The sequence below is a fragment of the Podarcis melisellensis genome (genome assembly GCF_964234715.1).
Source record: "Podarcis melisellensis genome assembly, chromosome: 5".
Lineage (NCBI taxonomy): Eukaryota > Metazoa > Chordata > Lepidosauria > Squamata > Lacertidae > Podarcis > Podarcis melisellensis.
In genome coordinates, this window is record NC_138537.1 from 43124881 (window position 1) to 43143690 (window position 18810).

General features: G+C 40.6%; 1 protein-coding gene and 1 long non-coding RNA gene across 9 annotated transcripts in view; one reads left to right on the forward strand and one right to left on the reverse strand.

Annotated features, from left to right (window-relative positions):
• Positions 1 to 1271: 1271 nt before the first annotated feature.
• The window catches only part of BTRC (beta-transducin repeat containing E3 ubiquitin protein ligase), a 129240-nt gene continuing 111701 nt past the window's right edge, over positions 1272 to 18810 (reverse strand). For all 8 annotated transcript variants that reach the window (XM_081912301.1, XM_081912299.1, XM_081912302.1 and 5 more), the window contains 4 exons: positions 15676 to 15786; positions 8702 to 8780; positions 7246 to 7439; positions 1272 to 6460 (listed from right to left, as the gene is read on the reverse strand). In XM_081912301.1, the coding sequence (XP_081768427.1) occupies positions 7278 to 7439; positions 8702 to 8780; positions 15676 to 15786 (352 nt within the window). In that variant the 3' untranslated portion in view covers positions 1272 to 6460; positions 7246 to 7277. The remainder of the gene's footprint in view (positions 6461 to 7245; positions 7440 to 8701; positions 8781 to 15675; positions 15787 to 18810) is intronic.
• On the forward strand, positions 15795 to 18661 carry LOC309370518. Its single transcript, XR_014168605.1, has 2 exons — positions 15795 to 17008; positions 17978 to 18661. It is a non-coding gene; the product is annotated as an uncharacterized lncRNA (long non-coding RNA).

Sequence of the window (18810 nt, forward strand, 5' to 3'; positions counted from 1 at the left end):
TATATTATTTCTTAAATGAAATGCTACTTGGATGGTTTTGGGTTTTTTTGCAGTCTAAAACATTTGTTAAATCCAGCAAACAAGCAACCTTTGGAGTTCGATTTCTAATTGGAAAATAACTGTTTTCCCCCTCCCTGCCCTTGGTTCATGGTTTTGCTCTGCAACCATAGATTGTACAGGCAATTTACAGGCATTTTGCATAGTTGGACAAGGATGTTATGATACACAGAACAGATTTTACTTAATATAGGCCCTGCTGTTTTGAGGGTGCCTCCAAGGTGCCTATGTTTTCCATCTGTTTTCCCACCAGCCTTCCTGAAGGAAAATCATGGAGAAGGTAGTAGGCAGGTCTGCTGCAATATATGGTACAGTGACATCTAGAACATAGTGTGATACACACTAGTCTTATTGAAAATGCAAGGCAGACGAAAGAGAGAGCAGCAGAAGCCAAGACGAGGCTTGGCTAGCTCAGTCGGTAGAGCATGAAACTCTTAATCTCATAGTAGTGGGGATAAGGCCCATAGTGAGCTAAAGATTCCTGCATTGCAGGGGGTTGGATTAGATGGCCCTTGTGGTCCCTTCTGACTCTATAAATGTGTGGCCAGGAGTGTGGAGGTCCATCCTTGGTTCTGTCCAAACCACCTAAGGTATTTTGTTTTGTTGGATTCATGTGTAGCGTGTTAGTTGAATTTTCTCTTTTTTAAAACCAAGATTCCGAAAGGCCAGTTTCAGTGGACTAAGTGAACTGCTAGGAGAGCAAACTTTCTAATTGCAAAGAAAATCCAGGTCAGGGAAACAATGGACTGGCCTTAAACACAAATAAAAATATACCTAATGGGAAAAGTTAGCCAGAAGGTGGCAAAGCAACATGGTGGGTCCAGTAAGAAGGTAGAATTTGAATTATTCTGTATGTCATCTTTGAACCAAAAACATTTAAATAGCTGCATTCTGTGCATCTTCTAAATAAGGGAAGGTCACAGTTTTTCACTCAAATATCCTGTAGGATCCATTTAGGATCCATTTTCCCTTTTTAAATGCACTCCTTTTGCTGTCACACGTTTTGATCAATTTACAGTGCTTTAGATGGAAGATATCATTAATGAATGGAACTCTTATAAAGTACGCTGAGATTTTATGAATAAGCTGCCCCAGTGTGAATGAATGACAGTCAATGAGATGAGGTTGAAGTTCTGTACTAGTTCATTCATTGACATAGTGCCTGGGAAACAAACATTCATTTAAGATTAAAGAAAAAACACACGCTCAGCAGGTTCACAGCTTAATCTTATAATTGTATTTAAGTTATCTTCTGAACAGTTAAAATATTTTTTCTTAAAAAAACCACACATTACCATGACCCTAGCTCAAGTGAACATTAGTACGTTAGCTACACATCACCAGAACATAATCACAAAAATTCCAAAGCACTCATTACTTTTAGAATCTAGAGAACAAAGAGAGCAGAGTTACAAATAAAAATAAGAGATCATGTGCTTTCTTTTTAACCTTCTGTGCCCACAGTTATCTGAGCTTCCTGCAGTTGCTAAAGGCATGCACTGGTCTAGTGGGTGTTTGCTTTCAAAGGAGCAGCAAGCTGTTAAGAGAATAAATTGTCATAAGAGTCAATTCAATTTTGCCAGATTTTAAACTTGCAACCCCCACACTAACGTGCTGTACAAAAAGATATTAGAATTAGCAATTTATATTGTGAGCATTTCCTCTTGTATGGATCAACAGCTACCTTACTTTTCCCTACTCAGCCTAAATTCATAATTTGGAGTGAATTTTTTTGACCATCTATGACCATTTTAGTCCCAGAGAGATAAGGAGGAAAAAAAGCTCTGCTTTAACCAGCAAAGGCAGCCAATAACATGGAGAAAATAAACATGGAGTATTTAGAAAATGGTCCTCTGTGCCTTTCTGCTAAAGCATCTGCTTTGGGCATCATAGATTGGGCAGCGTGCACAACAATGATTTATGCATATTAGATTCCTTAGAATCCCAGCTTCCCTTTTTAAAAGCAAGTTTCTAGCCCTCATTATAGTGAAAATACATTTGAAATCATGCAAGAACCATTGTGAAATGCTCAGGTCAAAACCTGAAGCTTTAGTTTCTTGAAGCCTACCCTTGCAACCTTGTTTCGCTCACACTCATGCAGCTTTTTACAACCCTCTTGCCTGTCCAAACTTTCATTGTCCATTTGATCTTGTGCAAGTGCCCAAATGCAGAGTTCAGAAGAAAGCATGCAAATCAATACAAATTAAGTGAATTTGGGTGTTTTACTGATTTGCATTGAACAGTGAATTTTAGTTTTTTAATGTACACAAGTAGACCTACAGAACAGACCACTACTTGTACTTTCTCCAGAAAAGCTGAGTAGTGCTTTAGGGAAAGCATTTCTGCATCTAGAATGGTGTCTGTAGATCAGTGAATTTGCATGAGCTCTAGAGCCAGGTAATAATGGTTTCTTAAAGGGGCTAACCTCATAGCTATGTTCCATTGTGATGGTTATTGTTGATTTGTCAAAGGTCTACCTCCTGAGCATACCTTGCATCACTGAAAGGTCACTAATTCTAAATCTCTGTATGATTACTGCCACTTTAGAAGACCTAAATTTGTGTGCTACAGCCCAATTGCATTTTGCAGACCAAAGATATAATGTATAACTAGGCCCATGATATAGGATACTGCAGTCCTGAAAAGAGCTCTGATTTTAAGAAGCAGATTGAGGACTAGTCAATCACAATTCTGAAGGGGAGCCTATAAATAAAGCATGGGCTGCACCCATGTTTTATTCCAGCAGCCATATTATAAACCAGAAAGGGTGACTTACAATACAGAAGTGTTGCTTCCAGAGCATGCAGTTCCCAGGATGCAGCATTTAAACCCAAGTGGAAACTGCCCAGGACATGATGGCCTAAAGTGAGAATTGTGCTTCCACAACCATTTGGCTCACTCTCAGCTGGATATGTAAGACTGATTTCAGAAAAAGGAGATTTACCCAGAACTGCAGCTTGAGGAAAAATCCAAAAGGCTTCCTTCTTCAGGGAAACCCCTCCCGCCCCAACCCCCCCTATTTGACCACTTGATTAAAGGAAGAGGAATGGATTAGGGCACAGCTCAGCATTGTTAAAATGCATCATATATGTAGGCCACTTAGGGACCATATATGTGCCTTGTGCCACCTAGAGTTTCCCCAATTCTTTCTCCCCAAATCCAAGAGAATTTGGGAAGGCATGCAAGCCCTATAAGCCTTTGTAACTAAAAACTACTGAATGTTCCTCCTACCCTCCTATATCGAATAGTTCCTTCCTGGTATGAAGCAACAGCAGAAAACAGCACACAAGTAGTCACTTCTTTTGATAACACTGTTAACTCCTAAACATGTCTGAGCATAGCATGGAAGGGAAAAGACCCCCAGGACCAGAAGACCTCATTTGGAGAGGTACCAATCACATGAGTTCAAATTGGCAGATTCATATATGAACCCAGAGAAGGGGAACACACATATGTACCACTCTCCTTTTCTTTTATGAAGTCAAAACAGGTTTGTTTTTTGCTGGCGGCAGCAGGGTCTCTCTCCCATCTTCTAATTTCAGAAGCAAGCATAAAGTCTTAAAATAGTCATCAAAAGGTCCAACTTGTTCAGAAGCCTAATCAGGAACGGTGAAGGTGGCTTAGCGTTGCTGCGCGGGGGGGGGGGGGGTTTCCTATGCTACGTATTCAGCTGGGTGCCCAGGCTGAGCTTATGTTATTTAAACTACTCAATTGCTCTAGGGTTAGAAATGCAGAGTTTTATAGCAAGGTTCTCTCCTATGGCTCACAGCCAGTTGTGCGCTGCTTTTCCTTCTGTAAATACCTGCCTGTGGAGCTCTCCGCTCCACACCAGTGAAAGGCAAGGCCATTTGTGATTAGCAATTCCAAGTTAGCATTTCATTGCAAAGAAAGATATTAGGGCTCAGCCCCTCTCAGAAACGTCATTAAAATTCCCTTTTCAGCTTTCGCATCACATCCATTTGGAATTACCCATATCAAATTAACCCTTGAAATGTCCATGTACGGAGATGCTTTAGAGCCTTTCTCTTCCAGTGAAGAACAAAGCCCTCCCCAAATGGTTGGAGATGCAGGAGGCTGAAGGCTGTAAACTTCATGCAACTTGAGTGGGGTAGAAGTTGGAGGGAGGTCTTGCTTTTTGCAGCGGCCTTTCTCCATGCCAAGGCATGGTGGGCCCTCCTTCTATTGGAAAAGCACCATTTCAGCTTCTTCTTTGAAATGACTTAACAGGAAAAAACCTCACTACTTTCCCCTTGGTGACAGGTTTTATACATTAGAATTAATTCTTCAGTACCATGTTTGTTTGTTTTAAAGCCCCAAAGCAGTTAGGTGTGTTTGGGAACAACAGCAGGGAAGAGAAGGGTTATGACAATAAGGAAAGGCTGCACCAGAAATGACATTGTCTCTTATCTGATCTCCAACTCCACATAACAGAAACAACCCCCCTATGTGCTTGACAGAGCCACCGCCAAAGACACTTCCCTACATACACACATACACACACACACACACACACACACACACACACGGGAGAAAATACTGATCTCACAGCTCTGCCAGCGAGCAAGAGAAAATAACCGGTTGATGCTCCAGTTGTAGTGGATCTACAGTCCTGTTCAACACATTGTCAATACTGTACTACAAAGTATAAATGGAATCCGAGTAATAGTGATGAAACAGGACAGGGCTGGGGTGACAGTGAGCTTTCAAACATAATGAAGAACTAGTATGTGGCAACCTGTCTCTCGTTTTCCATCTTGCTTTGCAATTCAGTGTGCAAGGCAACCTTTTTCATACTCTGAAGGATAGCACAGTTAAGGAAAGCCTTCTAGCTGCAGCTGTGACTTCCTTTGCCTTTTCTCAAAGAAACACTTAAAAAGAAAAGCAGACCAAGATCAGCATGTTTATCCCCACCCCAAGAGAACAAATACTTCTGACTATGCCTTTGGTGCTAATGCAGCCCTGGATGATACGCAGGCTGAGAATCCATGGGTTAGGCAGAGCACTTGCACAAAACTCTCACTTTTGAACCAGAGTAGAGAACTACAGGACAGAACCAGCTGCCCGTTTATTCTTAGTTTCCACTGACTTTCTGAGCCTGCCATGGCAAATACCAAACTTCACTGTGGGGAAATTGCTACTCCCAAGTGAATGAAGAGGAGACAGGCCACAGAGGGGACCTGCTTAGCAGCATAAAAGTGAAGCTCTTTCCCCCTAACTTCCAAATTTAAAATCTTGGCCAAAGAAGTTAACTCTTCCTTGTAGGAGACAAGCGTTATGCTATTCCCACACAATGATGGGGGGTTATGTAGTACCATAGGACAGGTTTGCTTTTGGTCTTTTCTGTCCCTAGCTAAGACCCTCCACTGTTCTCCTCTACTATTATCCCTTCCACCACAAAATGACCTTGCAGCTTACAGACTAAGATGTGGAGTCATCAGAATCTCCCGTTCTTTCAGGAGTTCCTTTCCAACAGAGTATGGCAACAAAGCACAAATGCCAGCCAACGAATAATGACATAATCAGGTTAACAGGAAAAGTCTGAAGTCTTGGCTGAGTGCTGAGGGAATAGGGTGGTTGCTACTGTTGATACCATATTCTTCTTCGGGGGGGGGAGGGGGGAAGAGGAGCAGAGGTGCAATACTGCACCATGTGGGGAGGGAAGGGATAACATGGAAATATATTCATATACTTTGACAGCAGAAATACTGCCCATCACCAATGCTGTCACCAGTAAGTCTCACCTCTTAAGTAAATTAGACTTTGGCAGAAGAAAGCTTCACCTTTCATTTACTGGCATCCGCCGGATGAAGATTTTAGACAAGTGACTAACTGCAGAGGGCTTAGCTGAAATTATTTAGACTTCATCATTATCTCCCGACTGGTTTCTGGCCACCGGGGCCTTCATTTGGCATCAAGTTGGCCCTCCTTTAAAGTCCAAGGCTCATCTACAAAAAAGTAGATGCATCCTTATCACAAGTCCCCAAAGGTAGAGGCATCAGCCTGCTGTTCCCCACCTACCAACACATCACAAGGTGATTCTCCCATGGGAACAAATGGTGGCAAGGATTTTTCTGCTTAAGAGCGAAGCAAGAAATTCTGGCAACATGTTAAATATATTTATAGGACATCTGCACTCAGGACAAGAGAGGAGATGGGAGGGAGAAGAGTGTGAAGAGGGGAGGTGTAACACATCAGTCATTCAGGAAAGATAAAAGGAATCTTCTGATATAGCAGCACTTGAGCAGTCAGCTGCGCTGAGAAGACCTTGTCCGAGATCAACCCCGTGCTGACTTGGTTCCAGAAGTGTGTCTGAGAGCCTCTCTCTTCAGTTATATCTGTTATGTGGATAATTCTTTTGCCCTGGCATTGGCAGGTAATTTAAATATCGCAGCTTAAATGAGTCCTAGGAAAGAAAAGATAAGAACTATTTGTCATCCACATTTTTGCTAGTGAAATTTTATAAACCATCAAAAGATGATTATAGGCAATCTAGATTTTTCAAAAGGGATACATCTTTGTTGAGGTGTGTGTGTGTGAACCCTCAGCCTGTGTATGTGATCTGTTTCCCAAGTTATTGTTAACGTTCATCTTGTAGGACAGGTGGTGGTGGCAAGGAGGGAAAACCCAAATTATGTTGGGGAGAGACCGTGAGAGCACCTCCACATTGTTTCTGTTGCAGGTGGCAGTAGTGCTGAGAAGTGGCAAGGAGCTGATTGGAGTGCCCAGGAAACTGGATGGAGCACTCTGATGCTTCAAAAGTACGGGTGGCGGTTGAGCACTTGAGGAACCTCATAAAAGATCACAACATTCCTTACTGTTTCCTGATCACTTGTTTCTGATCCTTGGCTGAGGTAGGAAAATTGCACCTCCCAGGCAGAGTGCTAGAGTAAGAAGTGGTTCTTCATTACAAACTTCAGTTTCGTTCTCTCCTCAGCTTGTGCTCATTTAAATTAATTAATTCATTCTTGGTCCACTGCAGTTACATGGTCATTTCTTCCTAATGCTCCTACAGGCAAGGAAGTTCTGAGAAGCCAAAGGACAGAACCACCCTTGTCACCCTCCTTCCCTTTATCTGCAGTGGCTTTCAGTAATACTCTCAGTTAAGGAACCAGCAAAACCTCCATTCACAAATCATGTCTATCCACCATGCAGCCTACCTGCTGCATTAACGTGTTGTTGTTGTTTTACCTGTGCAAGTGTGAGGTACAGTGTAGTGCTATTTATCTGGAGATGTAAGTGTATGTTCTGGAAGGGGAGCGGTTAGATTCTGCTTGGGTAGCTGGATCATTCAGGAAGTCCCAGATGAGGATGGTGTCATCATGCGAGCTGCTAACTATTTGAAATTCGTCAAACTGGAGCCGGAAAACTCTGCCGGAGTGCTCCTGGATGGGGAAAGGGAGACAAGTCAAATTCAGAAGCATTAAGGGTTGCTGTGATCTTAGCACTGTATGTTTCTGATTACAAAAATGTGATGTTTTAATACAGAAGTATACACCTCCTCCTAAAGAACCAACTGCACAAACAAGCAGTCCTTTCATTACCTAACAAACCATTTCTGTGAAAAAATCAGGAAAAGGTTTGCACTCATGTTCAACCTCTAAATTCCAGAAGCTGGGAATACTTGAGGGAGGAGGGCACTTAGAAAAGTTAGTTGTTGCTTTTTGTCCCATTTGTGGCCATTCTAGTCCAATCTGGCTGGCCACTGGTGAAAACAGGATGCCGGACTAGACAAATCCTTGTTCTGATCCAGCAGAGCATTTCTTACTCTCTTATGTGAAATGAGTATTTATTATGTGGCCTTTCCTCTTATCATCTGGAAATGTAAAATAAAACAGCACACACTATGCTGCATTCATTGCAGAGACAGGTTTAATTTTAGATCCTGAGGAGATGCAGCAAAACAGCAAATGTTACATTTCCCCAGTTTGCAAGCACCTAAACCTTGCCTGTTTCTGCTCACCCTTTTGAAGGTAAGAGTATCAGACACAACTTTAATGAGGCAGTGAAATCTTAGGGTTTGTTTACAGTGGTGGTTTAGCCACGAGCAGCAGGATTCACAAGTCAGTCTCAGCTGAAGTGTGAACATAGTCACTCAGGGGTAATGAGCACTGACTCCCCCAGCACCTCATTAAGGCTTAATGAATTCTACACCACTTCATATATTTGGTCCTCTAGGATCAGAACAACAAAACAAGGTGGCTGCTTTTTCACTTATCCTCTGGGTCCTATGTTCTCTATACAGCAGCACAACTGTATTTAGATATATATCAGGCAGAAGGAGTTGAGCTGGCCTATACCGTGTGAATTAGTTTGGAAAAAGCACAACTGCATTGCTACAACAATGGGCACATTTGCCACAGAGCAGACAAGCTCAATGGCACCATTAGAGTCTTTGTATTCTGCTTATTCTCCACTTTGAGGCATAGTTTTAAGGCAAGGCAAATTCAAGACAAACCTATATTAGGACTTCTTTTGCATATGATGCAAGCTTACACAAAGCAGCATCGGATTAGATTTGATGGCATGGCTAAGGAGGAGCATATTTTAGTCTAACTCTCATTTGACCATCCAGGTGAAGTTTTATTATGTATTAATACTGGGTAAATATATTCCCTCCCACCCGAGATAAATCAAAAGCTCTTACCACAAGAGTGCGCAGGCAGAGGGTTCCAGCAGGGGCACGAGGGTCCAGGGCAGCTACCAGATCCCACACCTTAATTTTCCTGGTGGCACGAAAAAGAAGGAAGAACCAGGGTTTCATTAAAAAGTAAGTGCAAGCACTACATGATATTAAAAAACTGAGTTATTAATCCATCTCAGCTGATCAATCTACTTCATGGAGAAAAATATAGATGTGCATCTGTTCTTGCAACTTGGCTTTCCTGTTTTCTTTTTTTTTTTATAAAAATTTTTATTAAGATTTTTTACAAATACATATTTAACAAACAGAATAGGTTTCATAACATCCTTTCATTCTATTGCGGACTCCCTCACGTCTCCCGCTTCCACTTTCATCATTAAAAACGAATTTTTCCAAGCAAATTATCATCTTGTTTATGCTCTTAAGTGCAATATTTAGGTTAAACTCAAATAAAAAATTATAATTTAATGGTAGACAGTTATTTCTGCTCTGGCTTCCTTGTTAGGATTCAACCAAATTACAGTACTTTTGTAAATAAATCTTAAATTTCTTCCAGTCTTCTTCAACCCTCTCCTCTCCCAGGTCGCGGATTCTGCCAGTCATCTCAGCCAGTTGCATATAGTCCATCAGCTGCATCTGCCATTCTTCCAGTGTTGGTAGATCTTGGGTTTTCCAGCTCTTAGCAATAAGTATCCTTGCCGCCGTTGTAGCGTACATAAAAAATGTTCTGTCCTTCTTTAACACGTTCTGGCCGACCATGCCCAGAAGGAAGGCCTCTGGTTTCTTGGTGAAGGTATACTTAAATACCTTTTTTAACTCATTGTATATCATTTCCCAAAAGGCCTTCACTTTAGGGCAGGTCCACCAGAGGTGAAAGAATGTTCCTTCATTTTCCTTACATTTCCAACATTTGTTATCAGACGAATGGTATATTTTAGCCAATTTCACTGGGGTCATGTACCATCTATATATCATTTTCATTACATTTTCCTTCAGAGCATTACATGCTGTGAAGTTCAGCCCGGTGGTCCATAACCTTTCCCAGTCCTCAAACATAATGTTGTGCCCAATATCCTGGGCCCACTTTATCATAGCCGATTTAACCAATTCGTCTTGTGTGTTCCATTTCAGCAGCAAGTTATACATTTTTGAAAGTACCTTGGTCTTAGGTTCTAGCAGTTCTGTCTCCAGTTTCGATTTCTCCACCTGGAATCCTAACTTTTTATCAATCTTAAACACTTCCTTAAGCTGAGCATAGTGTAACCAGTCTCGCACTTTATCTTTCATTTTCTCTAAACTCTGCAGTTTCCAATTGTCTCCATCCCTTTCTAGTATTTCCCAATATTTTGGCCAATTGGCCTCCATATTGGGTCTTTTTCGGGCCTTAGCCTCCAAAGGTGACAGCCACCTCGGTGTTTTGTTTTCTAATAAGTCTTTGTATCTTGTCCAGACATTAAATATTGCTTTTCTGACAATATGGTTCTTAAAGACCTTGTTGATCTTAACCTTGTCGTACCATAAATATGCATGCCATCCAAATGCATTGTTAAAACCTTCCAAATTCAGCACATCCGTGTCCTCCAGAAGTAGCCAGTCTTTTAGCCAGCAGAAAGCTGCGGCTTCATAGTACAACTTTAAGTCTGGCAGGGCAAAGCCCCCTCTTTCTTTTGCGTCCGTTAATATCTTAAACTTAATTCTGGGCTTTTTGCCCTGCCAGACAAATTTGGAGATATCTTTCTGCCACTTCCGGAAGCACTCCGTTTTATCTACAATCTGCAATGTCTGAAACAAAAATAACATTTTTGGCAATACATTCATCTTAATAGCAGCTATTCGACCTAACAATGAAAGTTTCAATTTTGACCAGCTATCCAAGTCTCTCTTAATTTCAGACCAACATTTTTCATAATTATCTTTAAACAGACTCAAATTCTTTGCTGTTATGTTTACCCCTAGGTATTTAACTTTCTTAACCACAGTTAACTCTGTCTCTCTCTGAAACCGTTCCGACTCAATATCTGTCAAGTTTTTTCCCAACACCTTGGTTTTTTGCTTATTTAGTTTAAATCCCGCCACCCGACCAAAATCTTGGATTAGTTGTAGTACTCTTTTCGTACTAGATTCTGGCTCCTGTAATGTCAGAACTAAGTCATCTGCAAACGCTTTAAGTTTGTATTGTTTCGCTCCGACCTGTATCCCTTCCACCAACCTGTCCCCTCTAATCGTGTTCAAGAGCACCTCCAGGACCGAGATAAATAATAACGGGGAAATCGGACAGCCTTGTCGTGTTCCTTTTTCAATTTTAAACTCTTCTGTAACCACATTGTTAACTATCAGTTTAGCCTTTTGTTCTGAATATATTGCATCAATCCCATTCTCAAACCCCCGGCCCACTCCCATTTCTTTTAAATTCCCTTTCATAAACTTCCAGGATATGTTATCAAAGGCCTTCTCCGCGTCTATAAAAATTAAAACAGCTTTAGTATTTATGTCTGTTTGTAAAAGCTCCAATATATCTATAATGTTCCTTGTATTGGCAGACATATGTCTACCTGGGAGAAAGCCTGCCTGGTCTTTATGGATTACTTTGTTTAAAACCCTCTTGAATCTACTTGCCAAAACGTCTGCAAATATTTTGTAATCCACATTTAAAAGGGAGATGGGACGGTAGTTCTTAAGCTGTGTCTTTTCAGTTTCCGATTTTGGTATCAATGTGATGAAAGCTTCTTTCCACGATTCTGGCGCCCTCTTCCCCTCTAAAATTTCATTGCTGACCTCCATCAGTGGTTGTATCAAATAGTCTTTCAATGTCTTATAGTACTTGGAGGTCAGCCCATCTGGTCCTGGTGATTTGCCCTGTTTCATGTTTTGGATGGCCTGCTCAATCTCTTGTCGTGTTATTTTGCCATTCAGAATTGATCTATTTTCTTCTGACAACTTTGCCAGTCCATTTGTCTTTAAAAATTGTTTAATCGCTGCTTCATCTTGTGGCCCTTGAGTGTATAATTTTTTGAAATATCTCTGGAAACACTTTCTAATCTCTCCGGGGTTCTGGATACATCTTCCTTCAATCTCTAAGTTTGTCACTGTGTTTAACTTTTGTCTCCTCTTCAACTGCCAAGCTAGCAGTTTTCCACATTTATTAGCCGACTCAAAAGTTTTTTGTTTCATTAGTTTGATTTTCCATTCTATTTCCTGATTTATCAGTTTACAATATTGTGCTTGGTAAAGTTTGATTTCTCTCAGAATCGGCTGGGACTTCGGATTAAGTCTTAACTTCTTCTCCAACTCCTTGATTTTTTCCAAAATTTTATCTTTCCTTTCGTTTTGTTTCCTTTACTTTATTGTGTTCTGTTGTATCAGGAACCCCCTCATCACGGCCTTACTTGCGTCCCAGATAGTTCTTTTTTCCACTGTGGTGTTCATATTGATCTCAAAATAATCCTTTAGGGCTTTTTGGGCCTTCTTAGTAATCTCCTGATCTCTAAACAGGCCATCATTCATCTTCCATCTGAAGGAACCGGTTGGAATCAATGTCATGTCCATTCTCAGTGCGTTATGGTCGGAGCATGTCTTTGGGCAGATTTCCACCTTTCTGATCTTAGGTGCCAGACCTCTAGTTATCCATATCTGGTCGATTCTTGTCCAGGTCAGTTGGGCTTCAGAGAAAAATGTTCCTTCCCTTCCCAAGGGGTTTCTCACTCTCCAAATGTCAATCCAGTCCATATTGTCTGTCATTTCAAAGAAGGTCTTTGGTAGTCTCCCATCTTTAGAAATTTTTTGGCTCTGTGACTTATCCATGTTGGTTGATACAACTCCATTCATATCTCCCATCATAATGATGTTGTTGTAGTCCAGATAGTCCAGCATAGTCTCATGCAACTTCTTATAGAATTCCGATTTTCCTTCATTTGGAGCATAAATTCCTAATATCAGTATTTTTTCCCCTTGATGTTGTATTTCTATCGCCAAAATTCTTCCATGCTCATCTTTAAACAGAAATTTAGGTGAAAGGCTCTCTTTTGCATAAATTACCACACCTCTCTTTTTAACTGTATCCGAAGATATAAATTCCTGACCAAGTCTTTTATTTGTTAACACTTTTCTGTGGAGCCTGGTCACATGTGTTTCCTGTAAGCAAATAATGTCCAAATGTTCCTTTTTTAAAATGTGAAAGATTTTTCTCCTTTTTCCTGGAATGTTACAGCCATTTATGTTCCAGCTCAAAAGTTGCAGAGACATCCTGAATATATCTGGTTATTCTTGCTGTGGGGGTACCTTATTCTCAGATTTTTGGGGGTCCGAGGGTGCAGGAACCCCCGGAGGTTCAGGCCCTGGGGGTAATCCAAGTCCCTTATGGAGATCTTCTCCGTGTGCCACCAAAAACTTGTCTCTATCCTCCGGCGCTCTAATTTTGATCTTCCTCCCTCTGAAAGTAAACGATAAACCTTGGGGAAACTCCCACCTGAAGATGATTGAGTTGCTCCTTAACAATTTTACTAATTCCGAGTAGTCTGCTCGAAGATCCTAGAGCTGTTTAGGAATATCCTTATAAATTTCAATTCTTTTGTCCAAAATATCCAGTGACTTTCCGTAGTGCAGGCCTAGAATCTTGTCCCTTTCCTCCTTTGATCTCAATATTATCAAACAGTCTCTGGGCTTCTCCTTCTTTATAAGTCTTCCAAGCCTAAAAGCAGATAGTATTTTAAAGTCTTTTTCTTCTAAGTTCCAAAACTTGGAAAATTCTTTGGTAAGGAACTCAGTTAAGTTACCTTCTTCCACTTCTGGAATTGAGCGTATCCTTAAATTGGCCTCCCTGTTCCGAAGTTCTGTCATGGAAAAGTAGATCTGGTGTTCTCCTACTTGTTTGCTGAGTGGTCTTACTTCTTTTTCAAGCTGTCCCAATCTTTGGCTAGTGTCTTCCGCCAGTTTCCGATTTTCACCTACAGCCTCCTTCAATTCTCCAATAGATTGAACATTCTGTGCAACTTGTCCAGTTAGTCTATTTAAACTTTCTGTGTTTAAGTCAATTTTAGCTGATTGCTGGTCAGCCTTTCTGTCCAGAGCCTCCAATTTTTCAAAAATTTTCTCCAAAATAGTGCCACTTGCTCCTGAGGCCATATCTTCCAGTTGTAATTCCTCAGTTTCTCCCTCCCCTGATTGTAGCAGGGAGGCCGCTTCTGCCTCAGGAGGCAAAGTAGTAGGCAAAGCAGGCACAGATGATCTACGCTGTGAGACTGTCGGTAAAGTTAACGTTGTTTGTCTGGTTCTTCCCCTTTTTCTTGTTCCACTCATTCCAAAGTTATCTAAAAACCAAGGTCAAACTGAATTGTTCCCATGAGAAAGTAAGAGCCCAGATGGTAACACTCAAACAGGAGGCCGGGAAAGAGAAAGTAAAACAAAGTCACTGCTGTAAATCCAAAAATCCTCTAGGTGGAGCTTAGAATGTCTTTGGGGAGGAAGTCCAATCCAATTAAAATTAGTAAGTCTGAATTGATCTCCAAAGATCTTCACAAAGATAAATTTTAGCAGAGTTAAAACTTAAAGCCAAACATTGTTTCCAAAAGTGCTTAGACCACAAGTGTTTCAAAGTAACAAATTCAAACTCAGTATGTTCCAAAGTTCAGATTCAAAGTATCCAAAGCCTGCAGGCTGACTGCTCAGTTACTCAGGCAGCTCCAGTACCTGGGTTTCTTACTTTTATTTGTAATCCAATAGATCAACAGAAGACAGGTACCCTTGTCTCAATGAAGGTCCAAAAATCAGCCACTTAAAGTCTTTAAATCAGCCAGAAACAACAGTTTAAATAGATGCCAGATCAGTCAATGCAAAACGTTACTCTTTGTCTCCACTCCTCCTGCTCTTTACTTTCAAGTTCAGTGTCAGCGGAAGACGGACTTCCTGTTTTTCGTCACTCCGCTTTCAGCCAAATTCACAATTTTTAGAGGCTTTAGAAGTATATTGTCCAAATTACTCACGGGTTGTTGTTTTCCAAAGTTAGCAGTTTCAAGAAGAAAGGTCAGCGCTCACCGGCAACAGCGACGCGGCTTCACTCCGTTGATCGCGCAACGACCCACAGCGCCGCTACCCCCTCCGCGGTCCGGAGCCCCTTACGGGGTCCCTTCGTCGTTTTAGGGGCTGCTTTTGGCGCCCGCCGGGTCTCAGGACCACAGGCTTCTGCTGCCTGTGGTTTTTCTGGATGGGTCCCCGCTTCGCCGTAGCGGGCGACCCGTTTCAACGGAGCTACCCTCTCCCGTTCAGGAGCTGGCAGCCATTGCCGTTCGCGCCGCCTCCGGAAGTTCCTGTTTTCTCTTGTGTTGGCTGGAGGTAGCATGGTTGATATGAAGATAACAGATCTTAATGGGAAGCGTATGGTTAACATAAATACAAATTAAAACTAAAGAGGTGACATCGATTATAATGGAAGGAATGATAAACGTTACACTGTATTGTACTGTGATATGACTTCAGTAATAGTAATAACATGTATAATTTGGTGAATCCAAGTAGTGTTTACCTCACCAAGCATGTCTTTTATTTTAGGTCCTGTTAATGGGACTTTTATAAGCAAATTCTACCTTCCACTTATCCAAATGAGGCCAGCAGGAAAGCAAATTTGATTGCTACTATAAGTGGTTGTCTTTGCAGAACCTGCAATGTATTTTAATATCTCTTCCTTTAAATACTACTGGTATCTGTTCTTGTTGCATTTCATATTTGTAATGCTGAATGGGGAAAATTGATTCTCTCTTCTAAAAATCCAAATTGCATACAGGTTACTTGCTCAGTGAAGCACTGGATCTGTCAGAGTAAGGCATTTCTAATTTTCTAGCCTTCAGGGTGACAGTCAGTTTGGGGTGGGTGGGAGAGAGACTCTAGACATTTCTATTTCATCACTAAATTTGCAAACTGCTCTGTGATCCTTGGATGAAAGGCAGAATAGAAATTTAATTAATAAATTAATAATAAATTCTCACCCATCATAGGCTCCACTGACTATCCTCTTGGTATCAAAGCGAATACATCTCACCAGCTCTTCGTGGCCTTCCAGAACTCGCAAACATGCCCCACATTCAATGTCCCATAACCTAGAAGACAAGGCAAACAATCATTATGCAATTGCCTTAGAAAAATGTTTTGGAAATACAAATTGCAAATCGAACCTGCCTATTTATCTAGGAATGGGAGAACTCTGAAGAATCTCCCAATTTCTTCCTAAATTCACATTTTGTATCTAGAAAATTACAAATTTCAATGTGAAGCTCTACTATTTTCATTTCCAATACTGTACATTTATGAGTAGTAGTGTTATCTCTGAATTACTGCCTGAATGTTGTTTGGGCTGCATAAGAGACAACAAATTATAGATAATATGGAGATAGGGGCCCATGTCAACTTGAAGAGATAAGATTGCTTGTTGCAGAAAAAATGAAATCCTTCCTGTGACCTGGCTTTGCTATAGAAGAAAATCAGGTGGTTACCAGAAACATATTTCCTTCACATTGCATCTGAAATGTTAGCTTCCTAGAAAAAACCTACCACTTCTCAACACATCTTGGTAACCTCTGAAAACAGTTTACCAAAATGCACTAAATATGGGTATTTGTTAGGAGACTGTCATGACAGTGCTAACATAGTGCCCTAAATGTATGGTATGAATGTGGGATAACTATTACTCTCTACTGCTGTAACATTTAGCTTAACCCATAGGCAGCTGTTTTTTTCTTCTGATTAAACAGGAAATGCCTCAGTCAATTAAAGCATGTTTCACATTACTCTGACAAAGCGGTTGCTAACAGAGGGTGAAAAATGTCCTTGCTTTTCTGTGTGGAAAGAGCACATGATATAGGCAAATTTAAACAATGTCACCCCCTATCATCTCCAAAAGAAAACTGCACAATAATTTTGAAGCCATTCACATAATTTTTTGTCATGAAGGTTTTGCTGGGCCCTATGCTTGCTCATCCGAGTTACAATTAAATAGGAATGACAATATCACACAGTGGGTTTCCCATCTATTGGTTACAGTTGCTATTTGATATAACCCTACTTCATTCCACAGTGTTGATGCTAAACCTTTTGTGATTACCCACTGACCAAATGTGAATTGCTGCACAGAACACAAAAGATAGTTTGTGCGCAGGTGGTTTATACTCTACACTGAAAATACAGGAGAGGAGGATGGGAGAAACAGCCAATTTTGAAAACTGATCTTTGGGAACTTGTGGGCCAACTGTGCACATAACCTGCATTCTGCTGAGATATGTTGCCAACCACTGCAAAAATTCCAGCACAAGGATTTTATTCAGTGTAAGCATAAAAGTAATTGTATTCCTCTTTAAATTTATTACCATATTGACATTTATATTTGTTGGTTATTACTGTGTGTAGTATTTGTGGTTACTTTTCCAAGCTCTGCAGAGTTTAACTATTTCCTGTTTGGATTACTGTAGATGTTTGGGCTTTCCGAATTGTATGCTTTTTGGATTGTCTTTGATGTTGCTATTTCTTATGGAAGCGGTGGACAGTAGAGTGCTGGATCCACGTTTAAACTCATTTAAACTCAATTTTTTCTCAAAACACTGTTTGTCTTATCTTTTGTTTAGCCATACCATGAAGGTACCCCCAACCCCCCAAATGTATGTGTGTCCTGGTCCCCCCCCAAGCAAAACCATGGTGTTATTTGCAAATCTTTTGATCTTTACAAGGCGTTAAATAGAATGCAGCTGTTGAGTGAAGGTGATAATTGGTTAATAGCTTCAACTGTCCCCTTACAATTCCCCATGTCTCTCATTTAAATTGTCTGCTGCAGTACCCTGACTTGTTTGTTTTCATTACTCATGTTACTGCAATTACCTTCAGTAACTAGCTTTCTCTAAAAGCTACACTAGTCAATTACCAGCCTCTTAAGTCCCTTAATGAAAGGAATTGTTTCTTTGTTTTGTATGTTTATTTGGACACACAGTGATTCCATACATTTGACCTTGGACCCGGAGAATTATGCACAACGGATGAGGAAAGATGATACCATTAATTTGAATGAGCTCTGCTGGTCTGATTAAGAGGGATCCTTTACCCATTTTTTAATATGTGCACACTCACTAAACTGTATAGCTTTAGGGAGTATGGCAACTTTTGTCTTGCTTGAATTGTTACTGAGGACAATTTAAAAAGCAGATTGTCAATGCACTGTCCATGTGAGTTGGTGCTCAAACCGCTATGACCAAAGCTTTTGATTAAAAAAGAATGATGATTGGGCTGACACTTCATTTCTTGCAGGAAAGAAGAGCACATGAACGGAATAAACCCTTTAAGCAAGTGCACAAATATTTGCATTGACAAGATGATTGAACCATGAAGCAGCTCATGGCTATAGAGGCAACTCGCCACCATAGTTCACAAAAAGAACAACTTGTATAGCTTTAAATGAGTAAGGATGAGGTACACAGAAGAGTATAGGAAGATAGTACTTCCTACTTGCTCAGTTCTGACCAATCAATGGCTTTCAATGATATTATTATACTTTGCCCTCTAAAAACTGTCAAATTTCATCCAATGCAAAAACACACAGTTCATTCTATTATGGAATGGATCACTGCTTGGAACATTTCCAACCAAGGGACAGCAAGCAGACTCCATGAGTCCAGGCCACCTGTTACAAATGGTGCCTGAGGCTAAGCACCATGAGAAAAGCTGGGTTGGCAAAACCCCAGCACTGTTTTGGGGTTGGATTAAAAACCTCTTGTTGCAAATCCAACTCTTCTCAGCAGAGACACAACCCATAAAGGGGAGCAGCCTTTATAACAGTCTGTGCCAGTGCTTTTCACATATTACATTTTGAGAAGTTAAACAATTATTACTGTTTGCTTTTAGCTCTTGCAGAATACAAAAATCTAAATAGCAGCTGTGTTTAAAAAGGAGATAACTATTTATGGAAAATAAAACTATATGTAGTAGTATAAATGGATTATCTTTGCTCATTGATGATTTGGAAGCTTTAAACTCTGGAAAACTGAGGCAACGACAAAAGCTTTTCCTTCTTACAGAAGCATTTTACAACACAAGTTTTACTCGGCTGTGGCCATTTTAAGAATACATGGAATAGAGTGCAG